The sequence below is a fragment of the Dipodomys spectabilis genome, unplaced genomic scaffold (assembly GCF_019054845.1).
Source record: "Dipodomys spectabilis isolate Male_0828 unplaced genomic scaffold, ASM1905484v1 ptg000024l, whole genome shotgun sequence".
In the NCBI taxonomy this organism is placed as follows: domain Eukaryota; kingdom Metazoa; phylum Chordata; class Mammalia; order Rodentia; family Heteromyidae; genus Dipodomys; species Dipodomys spectabilis.
In genome coordinates, this window is record NW_024870701.1 from 3,739,964 (window position 1) to 3,760,869 (window position 20,906).

At 44.2% G+C, this 20,906-nt stretch overlaps 1 protein-coding gene across 1 annotated transcript in view; it reads left to right on the top strand.

Moving 5' to 3' along the window:
• Greb1l (GREB1 like retinoic acid receptor coactivator) overlaps positions 1-20,906 on the top strand; it is a 252,701-nt gene that overhangs the window by 225,796 nt on the left and 5,999 nt on the right. Inside the window, exons 21-31 of the mRNA XM_042675277.1 lie at positions 2,618-2,733; positions 3,484-3,728; positions 6,522-7,087; positions 7,311-7,413; positions 10,208-10,363; positions 10,643-10,782; positions 11,994-12,155; positions 12,263-12,467; positions 17,717-17,882; positions 19,024-19,251; positions 20,537-20,678. Of these exons, the coding sequence (XP_042531211.1) occupies positions 2,618-2,733; positions 3,484-3,728; positions 6,522-7,087; positions 7,311-7,413; positions 10,208-10,363; positions 10,643-10,782; positions 11,994-12,155; positions 12,263-12,467; positions 17,717-17,882; positions 19,024-19,251; positions 20,537-20,678 (2,229 nt within the window). The remainder of the gene's footprint in view (positions 1-2,617; positions 2,734-3,483; positions 3,729-6,521; positions 7,088-7,310; positions 7,414-10,207; positions 10,364-10,642; positions 10,783-11,993; positions 12,156-12,262; positions 12,468-17,716; positions 17,883-19,023; positions 19,252-20,536; positions 20,679-20,906) is intronic.

Below are 20,906 nucleotides of genomic sequence, written 5' to 3' on the forward strand. Positions count from 1 at the left end.
TGAGCCATTGTTTGAAAAATATTATTGAAGCTGTTTTTTACCTGACTGGCAGTGTATCAGAATCACCAGCAGGGCCTTCAAAGGACAATTAGAGAAAGAGTTTGCCATGTCCAAGGGGGACCTGAAGTTGCCTCTCAACACAGTTGTATCCCCCTCCATTTTGTGGATAGTTGCTGGGCACCAATCAAATAAAACAGCCTCATATTCTCAAAATGATTGGATCATGTCTATACTCTGAACTCTGTGTGAAATATGAAATGTTATTAGGACATTCACACCAAAGCATGACTATCTCTTGCTAAGTAATTCTGGTTGCTTTTTTCTGTATTATTGACCATCTTTACCATTCTCAGGATGGCACATTTGCCTATTATCTGCATTGCTGGTTAAAAAAACAAACACTGCTTCCTCTTATGATCTCAGTTTTGTGTTTTTCCATCCCTACCTGGTTAGGTAGTATGGTTAACCTATAAGTATGACAAACACTTTGTCAGGACACAGATTCAAATATAAATAAATCAGTGGCTCCAAGAGGCAGGTGAAGCTTTCAAAAGATTTCAGTCGTCTTGAGACTTGTCTTATCCTGAAACTTGTCTTTCTGGTTGTCTTAAAGACCTTTGGAATAAAATCATCCTGAAGCCACAGTAGCAATATGATAGGAAGCATTGTCTAGTATATCTGGCTAACTCATATTGGTCAAGAATAAAATTGGAAAAAAAGGGGTGGAGGATGAAAGTGAAGTGTACTGAAAATAAATCTCTTTGTATAGCAACACATACCTGTGATCCTGTCATAAAACCCAACCTTAATACATTGGGTAGAATCATGGTGGTCTCTGGAAGATTGATACCCACTGGGTTTCAAAAGCATGGATCCAATGTGAAGGTCATAGGCAAAATGTTCCAGAATTACTTTCTTTAAGTCAAGTAATAGGTAGATCCCTTTAACAAGAAATGGTTTAGAAAACAGATTTTCTCAATAGAAAAGTTAAAAAAAAAAAAAAAAAACTTTCTGGAAGATTGGATTTTCTAAGGCCCCATATCTCAGACATAGCTAAAATTGTATTTTTTTCTTCATTGGCTCTTTTTTTCCTTTAAAAATTTATTTTGAGACAGTGTCTTGTTCTATAGCCCAAGCTGGCCTCAAATTCAAGATCCTCCTGCCTGGCCTTCTAGTGTTGAATAATAGGTGCACCACAGTGCCCAGCTTTCAGTGAGTCTTTTCTAAGTATCAGCACATCTTTTCTAAATAGCAGCAAATAATAATGAAACTCTGTTATCTTTTGTTATATAGGTTTCTTCTTGTCACATTTTGTGCTTATGGAAGAATACTCTTCTATTTGAAATAAACCTAATTCTTGGGTATTAACACCTCTTCGCTCCCCAAAGCATGGTTAGAAGTGTTAGTTCATTTCTACATGGCAACTCCTGCTACAAAGCTGACATAAAGTATAATTAGATGCTATGCCTATAATAAGTAGAAAGTACCTTATCCACTTGAGATGGTCTATTTTTTCCTGTTCTAAAATAGAAAAAAAAAACCTGTATTATCTCTTTAGATTTGAATGTCTTTCAAGTTGATGGTGTTTTGTTCTACTCATGCTCATATTTTCACAATTGATGTTCCATTTATTAAAGTATGCTCCTGTATACCTGCATTAATATAATGAGAAATTGGTGCTTAATACTATTTTTTTTGCAGTGCCAGTACTAGGGCTTGAACTTGGGGCCTGGGTGCTGTCTCATAGCTGTTTTGCTCAAGGCTGGTATTCTGCCACTTGAGCTATATAGCTCCATTTCTGGTTTGGGGGTGGTTAATTGGAGCTAATAGTCTTATGGACTTTGCTGCCTAGACTGGCTTTGAACTGTGATCCTCAGATCTCAGCCCCTTGAGTAGCTAAGATTACAGACATGAGCTACCACTCTCTAGTGGTGCTTCATACTTTATGAAGCCATAAGAAAACTGAAAACTGAACCACTTTCTAGTAAGGGCAAGCTGTTGGTTTTGTTTCCTTTCCCTTGATTCAGGCTATATTCCTTGTATGAGACTCTTTGGAGGCCTTAAGTCAATAATCATTTGTCACTTAGACTTAGGACTAAGTAAATAAGTTGCAAGAAGGAAAGAAAGAACCATCAGAACTGGCTGACTTCTTCACTTTCTTGGTGAACATGTCTTTGTTGATAGAGTCCTTTTTGGTTCTGTTCTTGATCATTTACAACTGAAAGTTTTCTTAAAAATCATTTAATACCAAAGTTTGCCAGTGATACAAAAAGAGTACATTTGAGTGCCTTGCGCCAGCTGGCTACTAGCTGGAAACGCTGTGAAGTTTGCATCACTGGCCGCATGTTCCACATTGTTTCTTTGGCCTGCGGGGCTAATGCATGAAGACTACTAAGATCTCCTATTTTATTCTATTGAGACAAAACCAAAAGGCCACATTCTCAGAAATGCTTTGCAAATGCTTTTTTTATAGCAGCAAATTAAAATCTATTCCATTAGAGAAAGGTATCAGGAAGCACAGGGTGTTTGAAATCTATGCCTAGAAACCTTTGAAAAGGTATAAATGAGAATTAGGAGTTTCAGAGTTTGAACTTCTTCCTTTTGATCCTTTGTACAGACGTGGAGAGGAAATGAGCCAGAAGAATGGATCCCTCGGACGTATCAAGATTTAGAAGGTCTGCCTTGCATAGTAATATTAACCGGCAAAGACCCTCTGGGGGAAACCTTTCCCAGGTACCGTATGAATAACTGATTCCATTTGGAGTTAGCTGCCCAGCTGAACTCTTTCAGCTTTTCAGAGAGCACCTAGTGGTTCTGGGAGTAAAACAGGTCAAATGTGTGTGTGTGTGGGGGGGGGGGGGGGAATGGTTGTGTATAAGAAGGCTGGTAGCCAGAGAACAAGAAGAAAAGCAGAAGCTAACAGGAGAGAGAGAGACAGACCAGAGACAGAGATAGAAATATAGATTTTTGTTTTGGATAAAATGCTTTGTTAATCTGCTATCACTAAATCTCTCAAGGATCTCCCACAGACTGAAACACAGCAACAATAAAAGCATCAATTGAGTGCTTTTGCATGTGTGCCAGGGCATGCCCTAAATGCTCCCCATGCATCAGCATCAGCATCAAGCCTTGTACTGACTGGGCAAGCCAGCTGTGCTGTCTTCTCTTAAATCAGATTTTTTCATTTTTATTTTGTCTTCGCTGCCAGGACTGAATCTAGGGTCTCACACAAACTAATGAAGCCCTCTACCACTAAGCTATGCCCCTTAGCCCCTGGCATATCTACTTTATACTTGAAAGAAAGTAAAACAGAAAAATTAAGGCTGATGGTTGGTAGACACAGAGCTGAGATGTAAATCAGGCTTAGCTGGCAATAAAGCCGTGGTCCTCACTGCCTCATAACCCACAATGCCCTCCAGACAAGCGGAAACCCCATGTGCCCCAGCAGAGGGACTGGCCACCAAAAGAGTTACTTCTGTGCAGGTCTTTGAAGTACTGCGACCTCCGGTTAATCGACTCGAGCTATTTAACTCGCACGGCTTTGGAACAGGAGGTGGGTCTGGCATGCTGCTATGTCTCAAAAGAGGTCATCCGGGGACCCACTGCTGCCTTGGACCTCAGTGGGAAAGAGCCAGAGCGGGCCCCAGCCAGTGAGAATGACTCCGAGGAGCTGCTCATCGACCTGGAGAGGCCGCAGAGCAACAGCAGCGCTGTCACTGGAACCTCCGGTCAGTACTCCTCCTCCTCCTCCTATCACAGGAGCTTGGGTCAGTCCTCTCTCCTTCACAGGAGGAGTGGGAGGAAGTAGGTGGGAGTCTGGAAGGCAGAGCCAGCTACTGACCCAACACTATAGCTTCTCCAGACTACAGTTCCTGGGAGGGACGCAAGCAGAATAGCAGAACAGTCACAGCCTCTGTCTCTGGGAAACACTTGACCAAGTTTGGTAATAGGTTAAAGACAATAAGTCGATCTCATCAATTGCAGCCTGCATCACATTTCCTAGTGATTCCCACCTTTATCTCTGCATGGTGGCTCTACAGCTCATATTTATACACGTGCCCCCTTTTTCTGAAGCTGTAGGTTTGTGTCAAGTGGCTCGGTACCTGCACAGAGCTTTGAATGAATGAATGACTTTGGTACTTAGTGGCAAGTGTTTGTAGCCCACAGCTGCTCTGGGGCCACTGCTCTGGTGGGCAGTGGAGATCCACCAGGCAGCCTCCCACTCAAAGCGTATGTCTTATGCCAGGGCCTGGAGTTTTCTTCTGGTAAATTGCACTAGAGCAAAATATAGCTTTTGCTGATTATGAAAGTCATAAAACATTTTGGAAAACTTGAAGAAGGTATCAAAGTACAAGAATTAAAGCAAAACATAATCCAACCACCAGAGATAATCACTATTATTATTGATAATCACCATTATATGTGTTCTGCCTCCTTCCCTTTTTATCTGCACTATCACTGAGATCATTTTGTCACTCTGACACACACACACACACACACATACACACACACACACACATTTTGTGTTCAAAGTGTGTTGCTCTTCCTCCTCTTCATTCTGCTAGCAGCTGTTAGATGGCTCCTTGTGGGAACTGAAGAGGCTGTTGCCGGTGGGGTCTCTACAGTCATGACCCTAATTCTTAAGGGTCATGAGGCACTACCCCATCCTCTGTCCACAGTTCTCCTAGGTGTGTCCAGCTACTCTCCCTCAGCAGAGATCAGGGGGTAATCCTGTATTTCTCTACCTCCCTCAACCCACTACTATCTAGAAGTTCCCCAACTTTCCCTCAAAGCTAGCTCAATACAGTTGGAGGATAGAAATGGAGGGAGGAGGCTGGGAAGGTGGCTTAGTGGTAGAGTGCTTCCCTAGCATTCATTACTCAGTACCACATACACAGAAAAAGCCAGAAGTGGCACTGTGACTCAAGTGATAGAGTGCTAGCCTTAAGCAAAAGAAGCTCAGAAACAGTGCCCAGGTCCTGAGTTCAAGCCCCAGGATTGGCAAAAAAGGGAAGGAAGAAGGAAGGAAAGAAGGAAGGGGGGCTGGGAAGGTGGCTCAGTGGTAGAGCGCTTGCCTTGCATGCTCAAGGCCCTGGGTTCGATTCCTCAGCACCACATAAGAAAAAAGCCGGAAGTGGCGCTGTGGCTCAAGTGGTAGAGCACTAGCCTTGAGCTGAAGAGCTGAGGGACAGCGCCCAGGCCCAGAGTTCAGGCCCCACGACCGGACCCAAAAAAAAAAGAAGGAAGGAAGGAAGGAAGGGAAAAAAGAAATAGGAGGTAGGGAATATTGCATCTAGGAACACTGGAATACATACCAGGAGGGAAAAGATGGGGGGCAGGAGGAAGTCTGTCTCTTGGGGCGGGATCTGTGTTTCACTCCTCCTTTCCCTTCAATGCCCCTGCTTTGGCTAGTGTTCTGATCAGCTCACAGAAGGTAACAGTTTGCCCTTTGCTGTGTAGTTTCCTACCTCTTGGGCCATGATCACAACACTGAGTGTTCTAGACCTTAGCCATGGGCTTCCACTGAGTGTGGTTCAGAGTTGCTTGGCTTTAATCACCACCAGTTAACACTACTGTCAGGATCTCCCAAGGCTGGGATTTGAGCTGCGTGCCTCCTGTGTTCCAAGTGGGCCCTCGGTATAAGGAGCTTTAGGGTTGTCCTCAAACCAAATAGAAGCTTCTCTAAGGGAAAGGTACACTTAAAGTGAACTGGCCAAATCTGCAGGCATGGCCCTAGAGGCATGTACCTCCTCATCTAGAAGCTCTACCTGATGTCTCTCCTTTTCTTTTTCCACGGAGACATGGATGCCTTAGAGTGGGAAGTAGCTGCAGTATCAGCAATATCTCTGCAGCCAGAGGGGTGAAGTCCTCAGTTCTACCTCCACCAAAGGCAGCCAATGCCCCGTAGGGGACTTGAACACAGCACCTGTACCCATCTGGGCCTGGTGGGGCTGGGATGGCATCTCCTGGAGGATTTGAGGAGAGTACAGTAAAGGGACTATTGCCAAAGAAGCCGGGCAGCATCAGGAAAGTGACATGGTGTCTGGTCTGGTTAGGAGCCCTGCAGGCCACTAGCTGCTGCTCTGCGGTGGAAGGTGGTCACGTGGGAAGGAAGAATCAGCTTTCTACTGGGGTCTCCCATTGGCCAAACCCACAGAGAAGTCAGGGTAAAAACCGGAATGGAGGGTGTAGAGACCAAGGCAAAGATGACTTTGCCCTTACATTTTGCAAAGGTGAAACAAATACAACAATTACAGTTCAGTGGCTCCTAAAGCAGCTACTAGTCAGGCTCAAGGACCCATTGTTCCATGATCTCGGGTAAGTTGGGGTTCATTGCAGCTGCCACCGGCTCTGTCGTTTGTCTGCTTGTTGACGTCTTCCTCCGTTGAGTGGGTCCCTTTGGAAATGCAGATTTCCAGCTTGTATTGTGTGTGCTGTTCCGGCTGGCTTTCCTGGCCTCGCCTCCCTTCCTTGGCGCTGGACGGGGCAGGCCGGGGTGAGCTCTGTCCATCCTTTCTCAGGGTCCATCATGGAGAATGGAGTGAGCTCCTCCAGCACAGCCGACAAGCCCCAGAAGCAGCCCCGGACGCCCAGCCTGCAGAGTCCTGCCCCGAGCCTGGGGCTGGGGGAAGGGGTCTCGGCCAGCGCGGGGGAGACCCTGAAGCAGGAGTGTGACTCCCTGGGCCCCCCAATGGCCAGCAGCACCACCACCCCCAAGCTTTCCTCGTCCTCCTCGGGCACCCGAAGCCTGGCGTGGCCCGGCCAGCCCCCCAGAGGCTACAGGAGCCTGGACGTCAGCCTGCCCCCGGTGGTGATCTTATCCAAGGCGGCCTACGGCCTCCTGGGCGCCCCGAAGGATGGCAAGCTGCCGTCCTCCGCCTCCCTGCTGCCCCACGCCGACGTGGCGTGGGTGAGCTCCCTGCGGCCCCGCCTGCACAGGGACACGAGCAGCGAGGAGCAGTCCCTGTACTACCGCCAGTGGACGTCGGCCCGGCAGCACCACGCCGACTACAGCAACCAGCCCGACCCGGCCTCGGGGGCCCCGACCTTCCACCCGCGGCGGCTGCTGCTGACCGGACCCCCACAGGTAGGCGTGGGCCAGGTGATGGGCAGAGGTTGGGACACTGTCCCCAAGAAGTAGAAGAGCCAGGGACCTCTGGAGAGGGGGGTGGATGGGTGGCGCAGGGCCTGGAGGACTCCTTCAGGCCTGGCAGCCGACCAAAGCGTCCAGCTATGAAATCTCTTTTTCTCTTTTCCCTCCCTTCCCTTCCCCTCCTCCCTGACCCGATGAAAAAAACCATTTGCATCAGGTTGGAAAGACTGGCTCCTATTTACAGTTCCTCAGGATCCTCTTCCGCATGCTCATCCGGCTCCTGGAGGTGGATGTGTATGACGAGGAGGAAATCAATACTGGTGAGTTTCGTGGCAAGCACCCCACGGGAGACACTGAAAGAACTGCAGTGGCTCCCACTCCTGAAGTGCCTCTAGCCCCTAACTTGCCTTTATCTCCTGAGTCCATTTATCTCCCCGACTTCAGGAGGCCAGCAACGTGCTGGGCCTTTTTCTTTCTTTAAGGCTTGTTAGGAAAGTTCACCGCTACGATGGTTATAACCAGTGTGAAATTCAGTTTGTAGAGTCCAGCTGTGCGCGGCCGGGGGGGGGGGGGGGGGGGGGGGGGGTGGGGGGGGGGGGGTGGGTACTGGTGTTTCACACTCTAGACACCAGTCCTTGGTTGCCTAGCTAGAGGATAGCCTGTAAACCTGTCACTGGAGGCCTGGGATTACTGTCATGAAATGAAAACCTCTGTGTGCAGAGCTGACCTAGACCCGTTCCCCTCTGCAGTGAGGGGCGGATGGGGCTGGCTGGCCAACGAAGATCCTTTTGAGGACGGTGGTCTAGCCCTGGGTTCCATAGCCCTGGGTCCCATCCTTAGCACCCTTCCCTATCGAAAGGGACTGTGGGGAGGCAGCCAAGGCAACCAGGTGAAGTTCTTCTGAAGGTCCTCAAAGATAGGCCCAACAGGGACTCCCCTTAGCATCTATTAAATTAGTTCTTGGAAATTCCACCTCACTTGCATTGTGAAGATAATACGGTTCTGTTCTCTAACCCACACAAAGGACTGATATAGTTAGTAATTCTATTATGGCTCCAGTCCTGTTTCTACATAGGAATTCATATCTATGATCTCTCTCTCTCTCTCTCTCTCTCACACACACACACACACACATACACACACACACACACACATCTGTATGTAATCTCATCTTCCCACCCCAATTTTTTTTCTTGGGTCAATGCCTGGGCATTGTCTCTTAGCTTTTTTACTCAACTGGTGCCCTCCCTCTAAAGCCACACCTCCATTTCCAGGTTTTGGGTGGTTAATTGGAGATATGATTCTCATCGACTAGCTTCAAAATAGGAATCTCAGACCTTGGCCTCCTGAGTACCCAGCTTCACGTGTCCTTTTGTCCCTGGATAAGCTGTACTACATCCTCAGCCCCACCACAGAGGGGAACTAGAGCTCCAGGACAGCTGGAAAATGCCACAACCCTGAAAGGGGCCTGGTGCCAGAAGGGCAAAGCTCAGGAAAACCAGCTGGAAGCTGCGTCCTGTATTCCTGCCAGCTCTGCCACCGGCTCCTTGGCACCACAGCAGAGCAATGCCCTTGATTTTACCTGCAAATCCTGCCACAGAGGAAGAGACCCTTTCCCTCTCTGTGTCACTCTGGCAGCCTCTGACATAGTCTGATGCACAGGGGAGACTTGGTTTGCTTCTTTTCCTCATTTTGTTTGTTGGTTTGTTGGAGGGGAGTGGCTAATTGGAGATCAGAGTCTCACAGACTTTCCTGACCCGCTCAGACCTCAGCCTCTTGAGTAGCTAGGATTACCGGTGTGAGCTGCTTCTCCCTTATTTAAGTAAGGGCTAACATAAAGCAGCTATGGAAGGATACAAACACACCTTCACTACAACACGCTTGAAATTTTTAACAGAATGCAAACTTCAACTCAGGATGTGAAAATAATGTAAAAAATAATAGCCATACTTCCAGTTTTAGATGTTTTTTTAAAAAAATTCAAAGTGTATTTCTTCCCTTGTTTCTTTAGGCTTAAGCTGCTATTTGATCTTAACATTTAATACCATCTACTGGACACATACTATGTGTTTTAGCACTTGCAATATACCATTCCTAATGCTAATAAACCTGTCACTTTGAGGAGTAAGTTTGCCTACAAGTATGAAGCAGTACCAGGATTCAAGTCCCAGTCTGGGAGCTCATATATATTGGAATGCCTTGGTTGGTAGCTGGTGCCTGAGTAGTAAAAAACAGTATTTTCTTCCTGCTAGCAGGGCTTGAACTCAAGACCTCACACTTTCACTTGGCTTTCTTGCTCATGGCTGTTGTTTCAACACTTGAGTCAGACCTCCAGTCTGGCATTTTGCTAGTTAATTGCAGGTGGAGTCTTAGAGACTTCTGCCCTGAGTAGCTTTGAACCATGATCCTCCAAGCTTCAACCTCCTTATAAGTTAGGATTACAGGTGTGAGCCACTGGTGCACCCAGCTAAAAGGTTCTGGGAGGTGAGGCCTGAGAGGTGTGTTTGGAGTGCCAGGGTGATTGTAATGTGCAGCTGATGGACATCCTAAAATTTCAAGTGTCCACACCTTAAAACCTCATAGCTGGGCTGGGAAGGTGGCTCAGTGGTAGAGCGCTTGCCTTGCATGCATGAGGCCCTGGGTTCGATTCCTCAGCACCACATAAGCGAAAAGAAAAAAAAGCCGGAAGTGGTGCTGTGGCTCAAGTGGTAGAGCGCTAGCCTTGAGCTGAAGAGCTGAGGGACAGCGCCCAGGCCCAGAGTTCAGGCCCCATCACCGGACCCCCCCCCAAAAAAAAAAAACCCACAGCTAAAGCTAAGGATTTAGGTCCTCCAAATTAAAGACAATTTTAAGGGATATTTAGTTGGTCTACAGATGTGGAAGTTTGTGAGTGAGGTCTGAAGAGACTAGCACAGCGTGAGGGCAAATGTTCCCCGCCCCTGGCATAGGTCTGAAGAAACAATTACGGCTGCTCCTGTCCTGGGGAAGAAAGGCTGAGTTTTGAGAAATGGCTGTGTTTGTCATCGGGGCTCTATACTTCAGAAAACTTCTCCTCCTGACAAGGAGGGAGGAAGGGGGGGTCTGTCTGTTCTGCTCACTTTCTTCTTGTCCTAGATCACAGCGAAAGCAGTGATGTGAGCCAGTCTGAGGGAGAGCCCTGGCCTGACCTCGAGAGCTTCAGCAAAATGCCTTTTGATGTCAGCGTGCATGATCCCAAGTACAGTCTGATGAGCCTGGTGTACACGGAGAAGCTGGCAGGGGTGAAACAAGGTCAGTGTAAGAAGAGCCAGGCTTACCTCCCCTGAAGGCCCAAGGGCATGCTGAATCAGGGCAGGAAGCCAGAGGCAGTTCAATCTTCAGCATCTTAATAATTCTCCTGATTTTCTCTCTTATACACATATATGTCATGTTAATTTTTATACCTTGTCAGGGAGTAAATTATAGAATCTTCAGAAAAGTCCTTTTGGGGACTAGGGAACCTTTCTTCCCAGGTATAGGGGCTTTACCTGTGTGTCCTGGAATTACAGTGTTTTGTCCCTGTGTACACAGAAGTAATAAAGGAATGCAAAGTTGAAGAGCCCCGGAAACGAGAAACTGTGTCCATGATGCTGACCAAATACGCGGCCTACAATACTTTTCACCACTGTGAGCAGTGCCACCAGTACATGGACTTCACCCCCGCCTCCCAGGTGCAGCCCCACCTTCCCTCCTGTCGTGCAATGTGTAATGGTGGCGGTAGGCCCTAGTTTCTGGCATGGGAAAAAAAAAGAAGGGATACACTTAACACTGGAATACAAACTACCTTTTTTTTTTTTTTTGTCAGTCGTGGGGCTTGAACTCTGGTTCTGGGCGCTGTCCCTGAGCTCTTCTGCTCAAGGCTAGCGCTCTACCACTTGAGCCACAGCACCACTACGGTGTTTAATTTTTTCTGGTGGTTAATTGGAGATAAGAATTTCAGACTTTTCTGTCCGAGCTGGCTTTGAACTGCAATCCTCAGATCCTGAGTAGCTAGGATTACAGGCGTGAGCCACCAGTGCCTTTTTATGCCCTTTTAAATATCTTTTTATTCTTTTTTTAGAATTTTTTTCTTGAAAGGCTGCTCTGAAATTGGTTCATAATGCTTTACAAGATATAGAAGATTCAAGTGTTCCTGAGTATATAAATCATTGTGTCTAGAACATTTTAGAATTAAAAACCCTGTTCAAAGCTGGGCGTTGGTGACTCATCCCTGTAATCCTAGCTACAGGGACAGTGCCCAGGCCCAGAGTTCAAGCCCCATGACTGACAAAAGAGAGAGAGAGAGAGAAAGTTTGAGTTCCTGAGAGCTTGGGAGTGTCCTAGCACCTTTAAAAATAGGTTAGATTTATATTTGGCTTCAATAGATCAAATGATCTCTCCCCAAAGCCAAAGTTCTGGGCTAATGACTGCTTACTCTCCACTTTCCACTGCAGCCAGCAAAGATAGGACCACTGAGGAATTTTAATGACGTTACTCCTACTATTTTATTCAAAAAGCATTAGCTTTCAAACTCAGTTCCTTTGATCTGACTCATGTAATGCAAAACTGTAGCTCCCCAAGGCATGGTGGGCCCTTGGGAAATGTGTGCCTACGAGGACTGTAAGAATGAGGAACAGACAATGCCAGCAATCTGTACCTCTCCACGCTTGGAAGGACTGTGTAGGAGCCAGATGCTTGGTTCCCACCTAGTTCCCAGTGGCAGCTGCTCAACTTGAATTGATTGCATTCCGAATCATTTGCATGTTGCTGCTGGTAACCAGAGGTCTGATGACCAGGTTGCACTTTTAAACACACATCAGTTTGCCTCCCAATAACAACCAAAACAAGTAGTCTAGAAATCATGTGCTTACATCCCTTCCCTTTTTCTTCTTTGCAAACTTAGATGTCCGACTCCACCCTTCATGCGTTCACATTTTCTTCCTCTATGCTGGGAGAAGAAGTTCAGCTCTATTTCATCATTCCCAAGTCCAAAGAGAGTCATTTTGTCTTCAGCAAGCAGGGCAAACACCTGGAGAGCATGAGGCTGCCTCTGGTTTCAGACAAGGTGGGTGACGTGTCTGGATGGGAGGGCTACCAGGCATCAGTTTATCCAAACTGCTCAGATCTAAAGGTTTTATTTTCCTTCTTGGGTCTCTGTTTTCCTTTCAGCAGAATTTGAATGCAGTCAAGAGCCCTATTTTCACTCCTTCCAGTGGTCGCCACGAGCATGGACTCCTAAATCTTTTCCACGCCATGGAGGGCACCAGCCACCTCCACCTTCTGGTGGTCAAAGAGTATGAGATGCCACTGTACCGCAAGTACTGGCCTAACCACATCATGCTGGTGCTTCCCGGCATGTTCAATAACGCAGGCGTGGGTAAGGGGCTTCCCTGGGGTGTCGGGAAGGGCTGTTCCATTCCTGGGATGAAATTCCTCATGGTGGCTTCTGGAAATTGTCTTGTCCTCCTGAGTTTGATTCCTTGATTCCCCACCCCCACCCCCCACTTTCTGAAATTTTGCACATTTGTGAACTTCTGAAACCTAGTAACTAAGGAAGTTACTGGTCTATTGAGTGTTCTGGAAGAGTTTAGGCTGCATCTCAGGGTAGACTGCAAATATTCTTGGGCAGAGAGGAGGGAAGGTAGTGCTGTACCTGCCTGGAGTGTCCCTCACTTCTAGGAGCTCATGGCAACTTCTAGGGGGCTTCTGCCAATCAGAACACTGCAAGCATCATTACTACTACACCATAGTGAACATGCCTGGCAGAGCCTTTCTTGCTTTTTCCTCAGGATGTTAAAGAGCAATAGGGAACAGGGGTTTTTGAGTGTTTCTAACAGCTGTGGGTGACATAGGCTACAGACAAGAAACCTCTAACAGAAACCAGTGTTTCATCCTGAGCACATCTTGCTCCATAGTTTTGAAGTTTTCCAGTTAACTTCAGTGTCTGAGCTCACTGTTCATTGCATTGTGATTTGTATTTCCTAATGATTAGTAATGTTGAGCATTTTTTTCATGTGCTTTTAAGCTATTTGTACTTCTTCTTTAGAAAACTGCCTTACGGAGTCCTTTGGCCACTTTTTCCACTAGATTACTGCTGTTAAATTAGAGGTCTTTTTATTTCTTAGTTTGCATTAGTTCTACAGGGCAAGGATTCATTATTACCTTTCCACATACTGATTGGCATACACTGTAAATCTTATAAACTCTATCATTCTCTGATCCCCTTTCCAAAACAATTTCAACAGGTTTCATCATTCGTTTTTATGGTTGCAAATAATATATTTTGCAATATACAACCTCCTTTGGCCTGTTAGCCCAACTCAACCCTATTGATCAAAAACTTTCCACAGACTGAATAGTTTTCAGATTTTTCATTTCATTATATTCTACATTTCTTTCATTGATTTTATGTTCATATATTCTAGCAGTGTATTACAAAATTACTCACCTCTTTTTCCATTCCTAAGTAGTCCCTTAGGTTTGATTCATATTGTTTAACATGTTTATAAATGTGCAGACCGATAAGAGTGTTCATTTTTCTAAGAATTCTCATCAGCATGTTTGTTTACTTGATGACTACCAATCTGACTGGAGTAAAAATGAATCTTAGTATGGTTGTGATTTTGCACAGTCTTGATGACTAAGGAACATTTGTTAAATTGCTGAACATTTCTTCATGAATCACAGCCATTTGTTTTGCTTCTTGTGAGAAATATGTCTAGTTTGCCCATTTATTGATTGGATTGTTGTCTTGCTGTTTTTTTATTCATTTTGGATATTAATCCTTTATCTGATGAATAGCTAGCAAAGATTTTTTCCCCCCATTCCATGGCTATCTCTTGGTTCTGGTGATTGTTTCTTTTTCTGTGCAGAAATACTTTGTTATACTGTACTGTCCATTTTCAGACCTGTTCTTGTGTCGGTACCAAACTGTATGCTGCTATGGCACTGTAGTATAACAAATTCTGACATTTCCTCAAGTAGTATTTGTTTTACTTAGAACTGCTTTTATTATTCAAGGTCTTGTGTGCCTGTGTATTAACTTTTGGGTTGATTTCTGTAATTCTGTATGGAATCACATTGGGATGTTGATGGGTATTCCACTGAATTTGTAAATATCTCTTGATAGTATGGCCATTTTCACAATATTAACTCTGCCACTCTATGAGCATGAAATGTCACCTTCTGATGCCTTCAGTTTCTTTGGAGTTTTATAGTTTTCAGGGCAGAGGTCTTTTACTTTCTTGGTTAATACCTAGGTATTTTGAGACCTGTGAATGTTTTTCTTGATTTCATTCTCAGCCTGTTCATGCTGTATAGAAAAGCTGATTTTTGAATATTGCTTTTGTATCCTGCTACCTTTCCAAAGGTACTATCAGTTCTAGAAAATTTAATTTAAATCCTCTCAATTTAGTTTTGATATGCCAACTATACTATATCTAAAACGTACCCATTTCTCCTAGATTTTCCAGCTCATTTGCGCATAGCCTTTTAAGTATTCCCTCATGATCCTTTCTTTGGTATCTGTTGTGACTGTCTCTTCACTAATTTTTATTGATTCTCTTCTTTTGGTCAAATTAGCTAGAGGCTTATCAATCTTATTTTTCAAAGAACCAGCTTTGTTTCATTGTGTGGACCTACAGTTTCTTTTTTTTGGGGGGGTCCGGTTGTGGGGCCTGAACTCTGGGCCTGGGCGCTGTCCCTCAGCTCTTCAGCTCAAGGCTAGTGCTCTACCCCTTGAGCCATAGCGCCACTTCTGGTTTTTTTTTTTTTTATTTTTGCTTATGTGGTGCTGGGGAATCGAACCCAGGGCCTCAGGCATGCAAGGCAAGCGCTCTACCACTGAGCCACCTTCCCAGCCCCTGGACCTACAGTTTCTATTTCACTATTTTCTGCCCTAATCTTTCATTTCTCTCTGCCTATTAGTTACGGATTTGGTTTGTTCCTATTTTTAGTATGTTCAAGTTGCTTCTTTAGATTATTTGAGCACTATTTTTTAAATGTAAGCACTCATAGCTATGAATTTTCATCTCACCACAGCCTTTGCTGTTGCACCAAAAATTCTGCTAGGCTGTGTTTTCCTTTGCATTGAATGGGAACTTCTTAATTTCTCCCTTTATTTCTTCAATGAACCACATATCATTCAACATGTTATTCTGTCTCTGTCTGAATATTTCTGTAGTATATTTTCCTGTTTTTATTAATTCCATTATGTTCAGATAGAATATAAGGAATTGTTTTCTTGTATTTGCTCAGCCTTATTGTATGTTCTAGGATATGATCTCTTTTGGAGAAAGTTCCTTGGCTGCTGGCTCAGAAGAATGTATATTGTGTACCAATTGGGTGAAATACTCTACAGATAAGTCCATTTGGTTTATGGTGTCATTTACTTTCTAAGGTTTCTTTTTTTTTTTGTTTGATCTTCTGGTAGGAATGGAGTATTAAAGTCTCACACTATTATTATGTTGGAGTCTATGATGGCAACCATAATTTTCTCTTTATAGATCACTCCTTTTATTAATATTAAGCAATTTTTGTCTCTTCTGATTTTTAGCTTGCAGTCTATTTTTTTTATCAGCTATAGTATTACAAGTATGCACCACAATACTCTGTGAGTGAATGTTTTCTGAGATGTGTCTCATTTTAAAATTGAATTTTCCTGGCTTCTGGCATTCAGCTTAAGTTTTGTTGTGTACATACGTATTCTAGACAATCCTCTGTTGGTCCAATAGTTTGGAAATACTTTGTCTGATTCTTTAGGCTCTCTCTTAACTAGGTTGTTTCTCTTTTGTGGTGCAAGAGCTTCCCATTTGTCTTTTTATTTCTTGGCCTATATCTTCTTCCTGGTCCTACTATCTAAAACAAACAAACAAAAAAAATCATTGCCTATAAGTTGTTCTCTTTCAAGAAAAGACTGTTAAGACTGTTCCTATTTTTGCAAAGTTATTGGGATTTTGTTAGGGATCCCTAACAACAAAAAGCCTTCCAAACTATAATCATGTATTGTCTTTCATGTATTAGTGTCTTTATCTTCCTTCAGCACCATTCTACACTTTTCACTATACAAATGCTTACCTCCTCCTCAGAGGTTATTCCTTTTGATGTTGTACTGTAATTGAAATTTTTTAATTTCATTTTTTAGATTAACCATTACATGCCTAGAAATGAAGCTGGTGACATTTTTATCTGTGGCATTGCTGAGTCTATTTATTAGTTCCAACAGAGTTCCAGATTTTAGAATTGTCTTCATATATGTTGTCAGGGAACTGAGAAAATCTCCTTTTCCAATTTGGATGACTTTCATTTCTTTCTCTTGCCTAAATTTTCTGGCTAGGACTTCCAGTACTGTTAAGTAGAAGTGATGCAAGCATCTTGTCTTGCTCCTGATCTTAGAGGAGACACTTTTCACCACTATGAGGATGTTAGCTGTGAACCTTTGATATGTGACCCTTATTATGTTGAGAAAGTAAACTATTACACACATACTCTTGAAAGGTAGGTTTTCCTCAGCATTACCCTCAATCTAATGAAAATGTTTTGGGTTCCTCCACAGATTGAATAGTTTTCAGATTTTTTTTCATTTCATTATACTCTATGTTTTGTTTCATTTTAAACTAGCCCACTCATACCTTTTGGCTAATTCCTGATAGCTTATTTTACACAGATACTCCCTAAATACACACCATGTGTTAGGGACCATACAATTCTGTGAAGACATCATCTTCTTACAGGAGAAAAAGCCAAGGCTCAGTAGAGTAAACCTGTTTGGGGTAACAAGGCTAGAAATTGGTGGAATCAGGATCCACACAGGAAGCTTGTCTCCCATCTATTGGCTTACTATATTATTTTTAAAAAAAAAAAAAAAAAGCAGATCTAGGTAAAGAAGGCCACATTGCTAAATCATCTTCAGAGAAGATGCTAACTTCCAGAAGGTATCTAAAGCAGTGAGCACGAGTAGAAGCAGCATTCCTACTCACTGTAGACTGTAGCCCTGGCTACTCCCTGGTGTGGGACATGTGTGGCTGCTTCTAGCACAGAGCTGCTCATTATGCTTTACAGAACATTTATCACATTCCTGTTGAGGTATCCTTTGTTAAGGAAACTAGGTTCTTTTTAGAATACGTTTGGATCACAAAAGATGTTTCTAGTTCATGAGACCTACTCAGGTAAGCTTCTAGCAATGGGCTCCAGGAATCTTTACTGTATTTTTGTAGGTCACAGGGCTTGAGCTCAGGGACTGGGCACTGTCTCTGAGCTTTTGTACTCAAGGTTAATGCTCTACTGCTTTAAGCCACAGCGCCACTTCTGGTTTTCTGGTAAATTGGAGCTAGAATCTCCAGACTTTCCTGCCTGGGATAGCTTTGAACCAAGATCCTCAGATCTGTCTCCTGAGTAACTAAGATTACAGGTGTGAGCCACCAGCACCTGGCCAAGGAACCTTTGTTTTAAACTGACTTCCCCAGTAACTCTTTTATCTGCTGGTCCAGAGACCCACAGCTCAACACTTGGCTCCTGCCTGCATGGTGCCCATGGAATCAGGAAGCCCATGGAGGGAATATGAACTGTTGGAGGGCACTGGCCAAGCCTGAGGGAAGGATATGGAGCTGTGGTTGTGCTGCCTTCCAGGTGCTGCTAGGTTCCTCATTAAGGAGCTGTCATATCACAACCTAGAACTGGAGAGGAACCGCTTGGAGGAGCTGGGAGTCAAACGCCAGTGTGTCTGGCCTTTCATCGTTGTGATGGATGACTCCTGTGTTCTGTGGAACATTCACAGTGTTCAGGAGCAAACCAGGTAGTGATACTTCTGAGCAATTCTGGAATATACACATTGCTAGAGGGGATGGTTGGATGGTTTTCTTGGCATCAGTTATTTGGAAGTAAAAGGGATACAGCATTCCACAGAAAGATCAACCATGAGACCACCTTCACCAACACATTCTGCAATGATTGAGGGATTTTTTTTTTCCTGTTGTGGGTCTTGAACTCTGGGCCTGGGCGCTATCCCTCAGCTCTTCAGCTCAAGGCAAGTGCTCTACCACTTGAGCTACAGCGCCACTTCTAGTTTTCTGGTAGTTTATTGGAGATTAAGAGTCTCATAGACTTTCCTGCCCAGGCTGGCTTTGAACTGTGACCCTCAGATCTCAGCCTCTTGAGTAGCCAGGATTACAGGCATGAACCACCGGTGCCCCGCTCTAGGGATTTTTTAAAACTTAGATATTTAGTGTGCCATGAAACCCTGGACCATTTTTGCATTATGGTGTTCATTAACTATCTGTTGACACTATGAGGCTCTGACATCTGAATCAGGAGACTGGCTTGTGGAATTAGTTCTGCTTTTAAACTGGAAGTTATTTTACCATGATCCAAGTCCTGCACTATGAAATTATGGCTGGGACAAAAGCAGTGGTGGTTCTTCTTCAGCAGTGGTACCCTGGGAGATGAGAATATTTAGATATGTCACATGGTTTGGGGGTAGTCAGAGGCTCTAAAAAGATCAAGAAATACCACACTGCAAACCCTACACCATAGTAGGACCAAAACACTGTGCCACTAAAACACTAGCCACCCCATTCCTGCTCTGTTCAAACATAATTTTCTAGCTTTGTTTCACTGATGATTTGAATCTAGTGGAGTTTTCACATATCCCTTTTATATATAACTACCAGAACTGGCACTTTTGTGCTTGACTTCTGGTTACCTCTTTGGTCATCCTGTTTAAGGCAGAGAAAATAAAAAATCCAGTGGACAAGGTGATAAACCCCAGCCCCAAAAGGCAGCACGAACACTGGGCACTACATACTACTCTGTTTCAGACTAAGACAAAGTAAATCAGTGGATCCCATATTTTGCAGTATTCCTGGGACAGTCTTGGTCCTTCATAATGATCTTGTTTGTTAATAGTTAACATTTAATATAAACTATATATTTTATAGCCAGCCAGTGGAAGCAGGAGTTTCAAGTAAGAATGTGTCCTTGAAGAGTGTCTTGCAGCATATTGAAGCCACACCAAAGATCATCCACTACGCAATCCTGGGAATACAAAAATGGAGCAGCAAGCTGACTTCTCAAAGCCTAAAGACCCCGTTCTCTAGGTGCCATGTGCATGACTTCATTCTCCTCAACATAGACTTGACTCAGAATGTGCAGTATGACTTTAACAGGTAAGTCAAGCCTTGTATATAGGCCATCCTGGACTCAGTACAGACCGTTGCTGCCTATCTATAGCCTCTGCAGTGTTTTTATTTCCTGGGTCTCTGATTCTTTGGAGTTATCAGAGATAGCCAGAGATTAGAAGGACAAAGGTTCCCAGTTCTGTTAATTATATATACTAAAGGAGGTTGTGAAAACTGGTTTCAAGTTCACAGTGTAGGCCCCTTCCCTCACCTTTCCAACTAGACAGGGTCTCACAAGATAACCTCAGGCTAGCTTGAACTTGTGATCTTCTGGTATCAGCCGCCATAATATTAAGATTACAGGTGTGAACTACCATGCCAGGCACTTCCTAGACCGTTAGTAGTAGATGTGATAAGATGCAAAGCACATTTTGGCTATCGTATTCAACAAGAACTAAAATAGACACAAAAACTACTCAATCAAGCCGGGGCGCTGGTGGCTCACGCCTGTAATCCTAGCTACTCAGGAGGCTGAGATCTGAGAATCGCGGTTCAAAGCCAGCACGGGCAGGAGAGACCGTGAGACTCCTATCTCCAATAAACCACCACAAAACCGGAAGTGGCGCTGTAGCTCAAGTGGTAGAACGCTCGCCTTGAGCTAAAGAGCTGAGGGACAGCGCCCAGGCCCAGAGTTCAAGCCCCATGACCGACAAAAAAAAAAACAAACAAAACTGCTCAATCAATCAGTGTGTGGACCCCAAAACATACATAGCAACCCCCCTAATCACCCTCAAGAATGTTCCACCAATGTTAAGACCCAGATGTCTGGATTTTAGGGGAAAAGCAGAAGAGAGGGATGGGCAGCATGGGTATGACGTTAACTCCTAAATAAACTATGTCCACATTCCTGGTAACCCTGAGTCAAGAAATAATGTTAGAGATCATAAAGTCACTTTTGTGTCAGTCCCAACCTGTGGCTCTTACAATAGCTGCTCCTTCCACTTCCATGTTTTAACATCTCCCAGAAAATTCTGTCCTGTAGTAGCCCCAATTTAAAACTGTAGCATCTTGCACTCTTATCAGAATATAAGAATGTACAGTTCTATTTCTGCACAGGAATGTCTTAACTCAGTGGCTTGAGACCAGGCTCATCCCACTTTCTCCTCCTTTAGTGGCTGTGATGCCCAAGTTAGGGGTTTTTCCAGGTGAGTATCAAAGGCTGGCTCCATGAGGAGGTCGCTTCTTTTAGACTCACATAGGCCCCATGTTTTTCTATGCATGGTTGAGAAATGAACAGCAGTCGAAGAAACCTATCATTGTGATTATGGTTTAGGTATTTCTGTGAAGATGTTGACTTTAACCTGAGAACAAACAGTAGTGGTTTGCTCATCTGCCGCTTCAATAACTTCAGTCTCATGAAGAAACACATTCAGGTTGGAGGACAAAGGGACTTTATCATTAAACCAAAGATCATGGTAAGTTTTATCAGCTTGATTGTGCTTTTGAAAATAAGTATAACTTCATATGAACATGTTATTAGATACTACATTAAGGACTATTTGATTAGAAAGTAACCTAAAGGAGTTAATGAAAACTGTGCAGTTTCATTTCTGTCACTCAGAACTCACCGACAGCCAAAACACAGGTTTTGACAATTCAACCATTTGTTTAGACTTAACACTCTAGTTCCAAGATGGCAAACT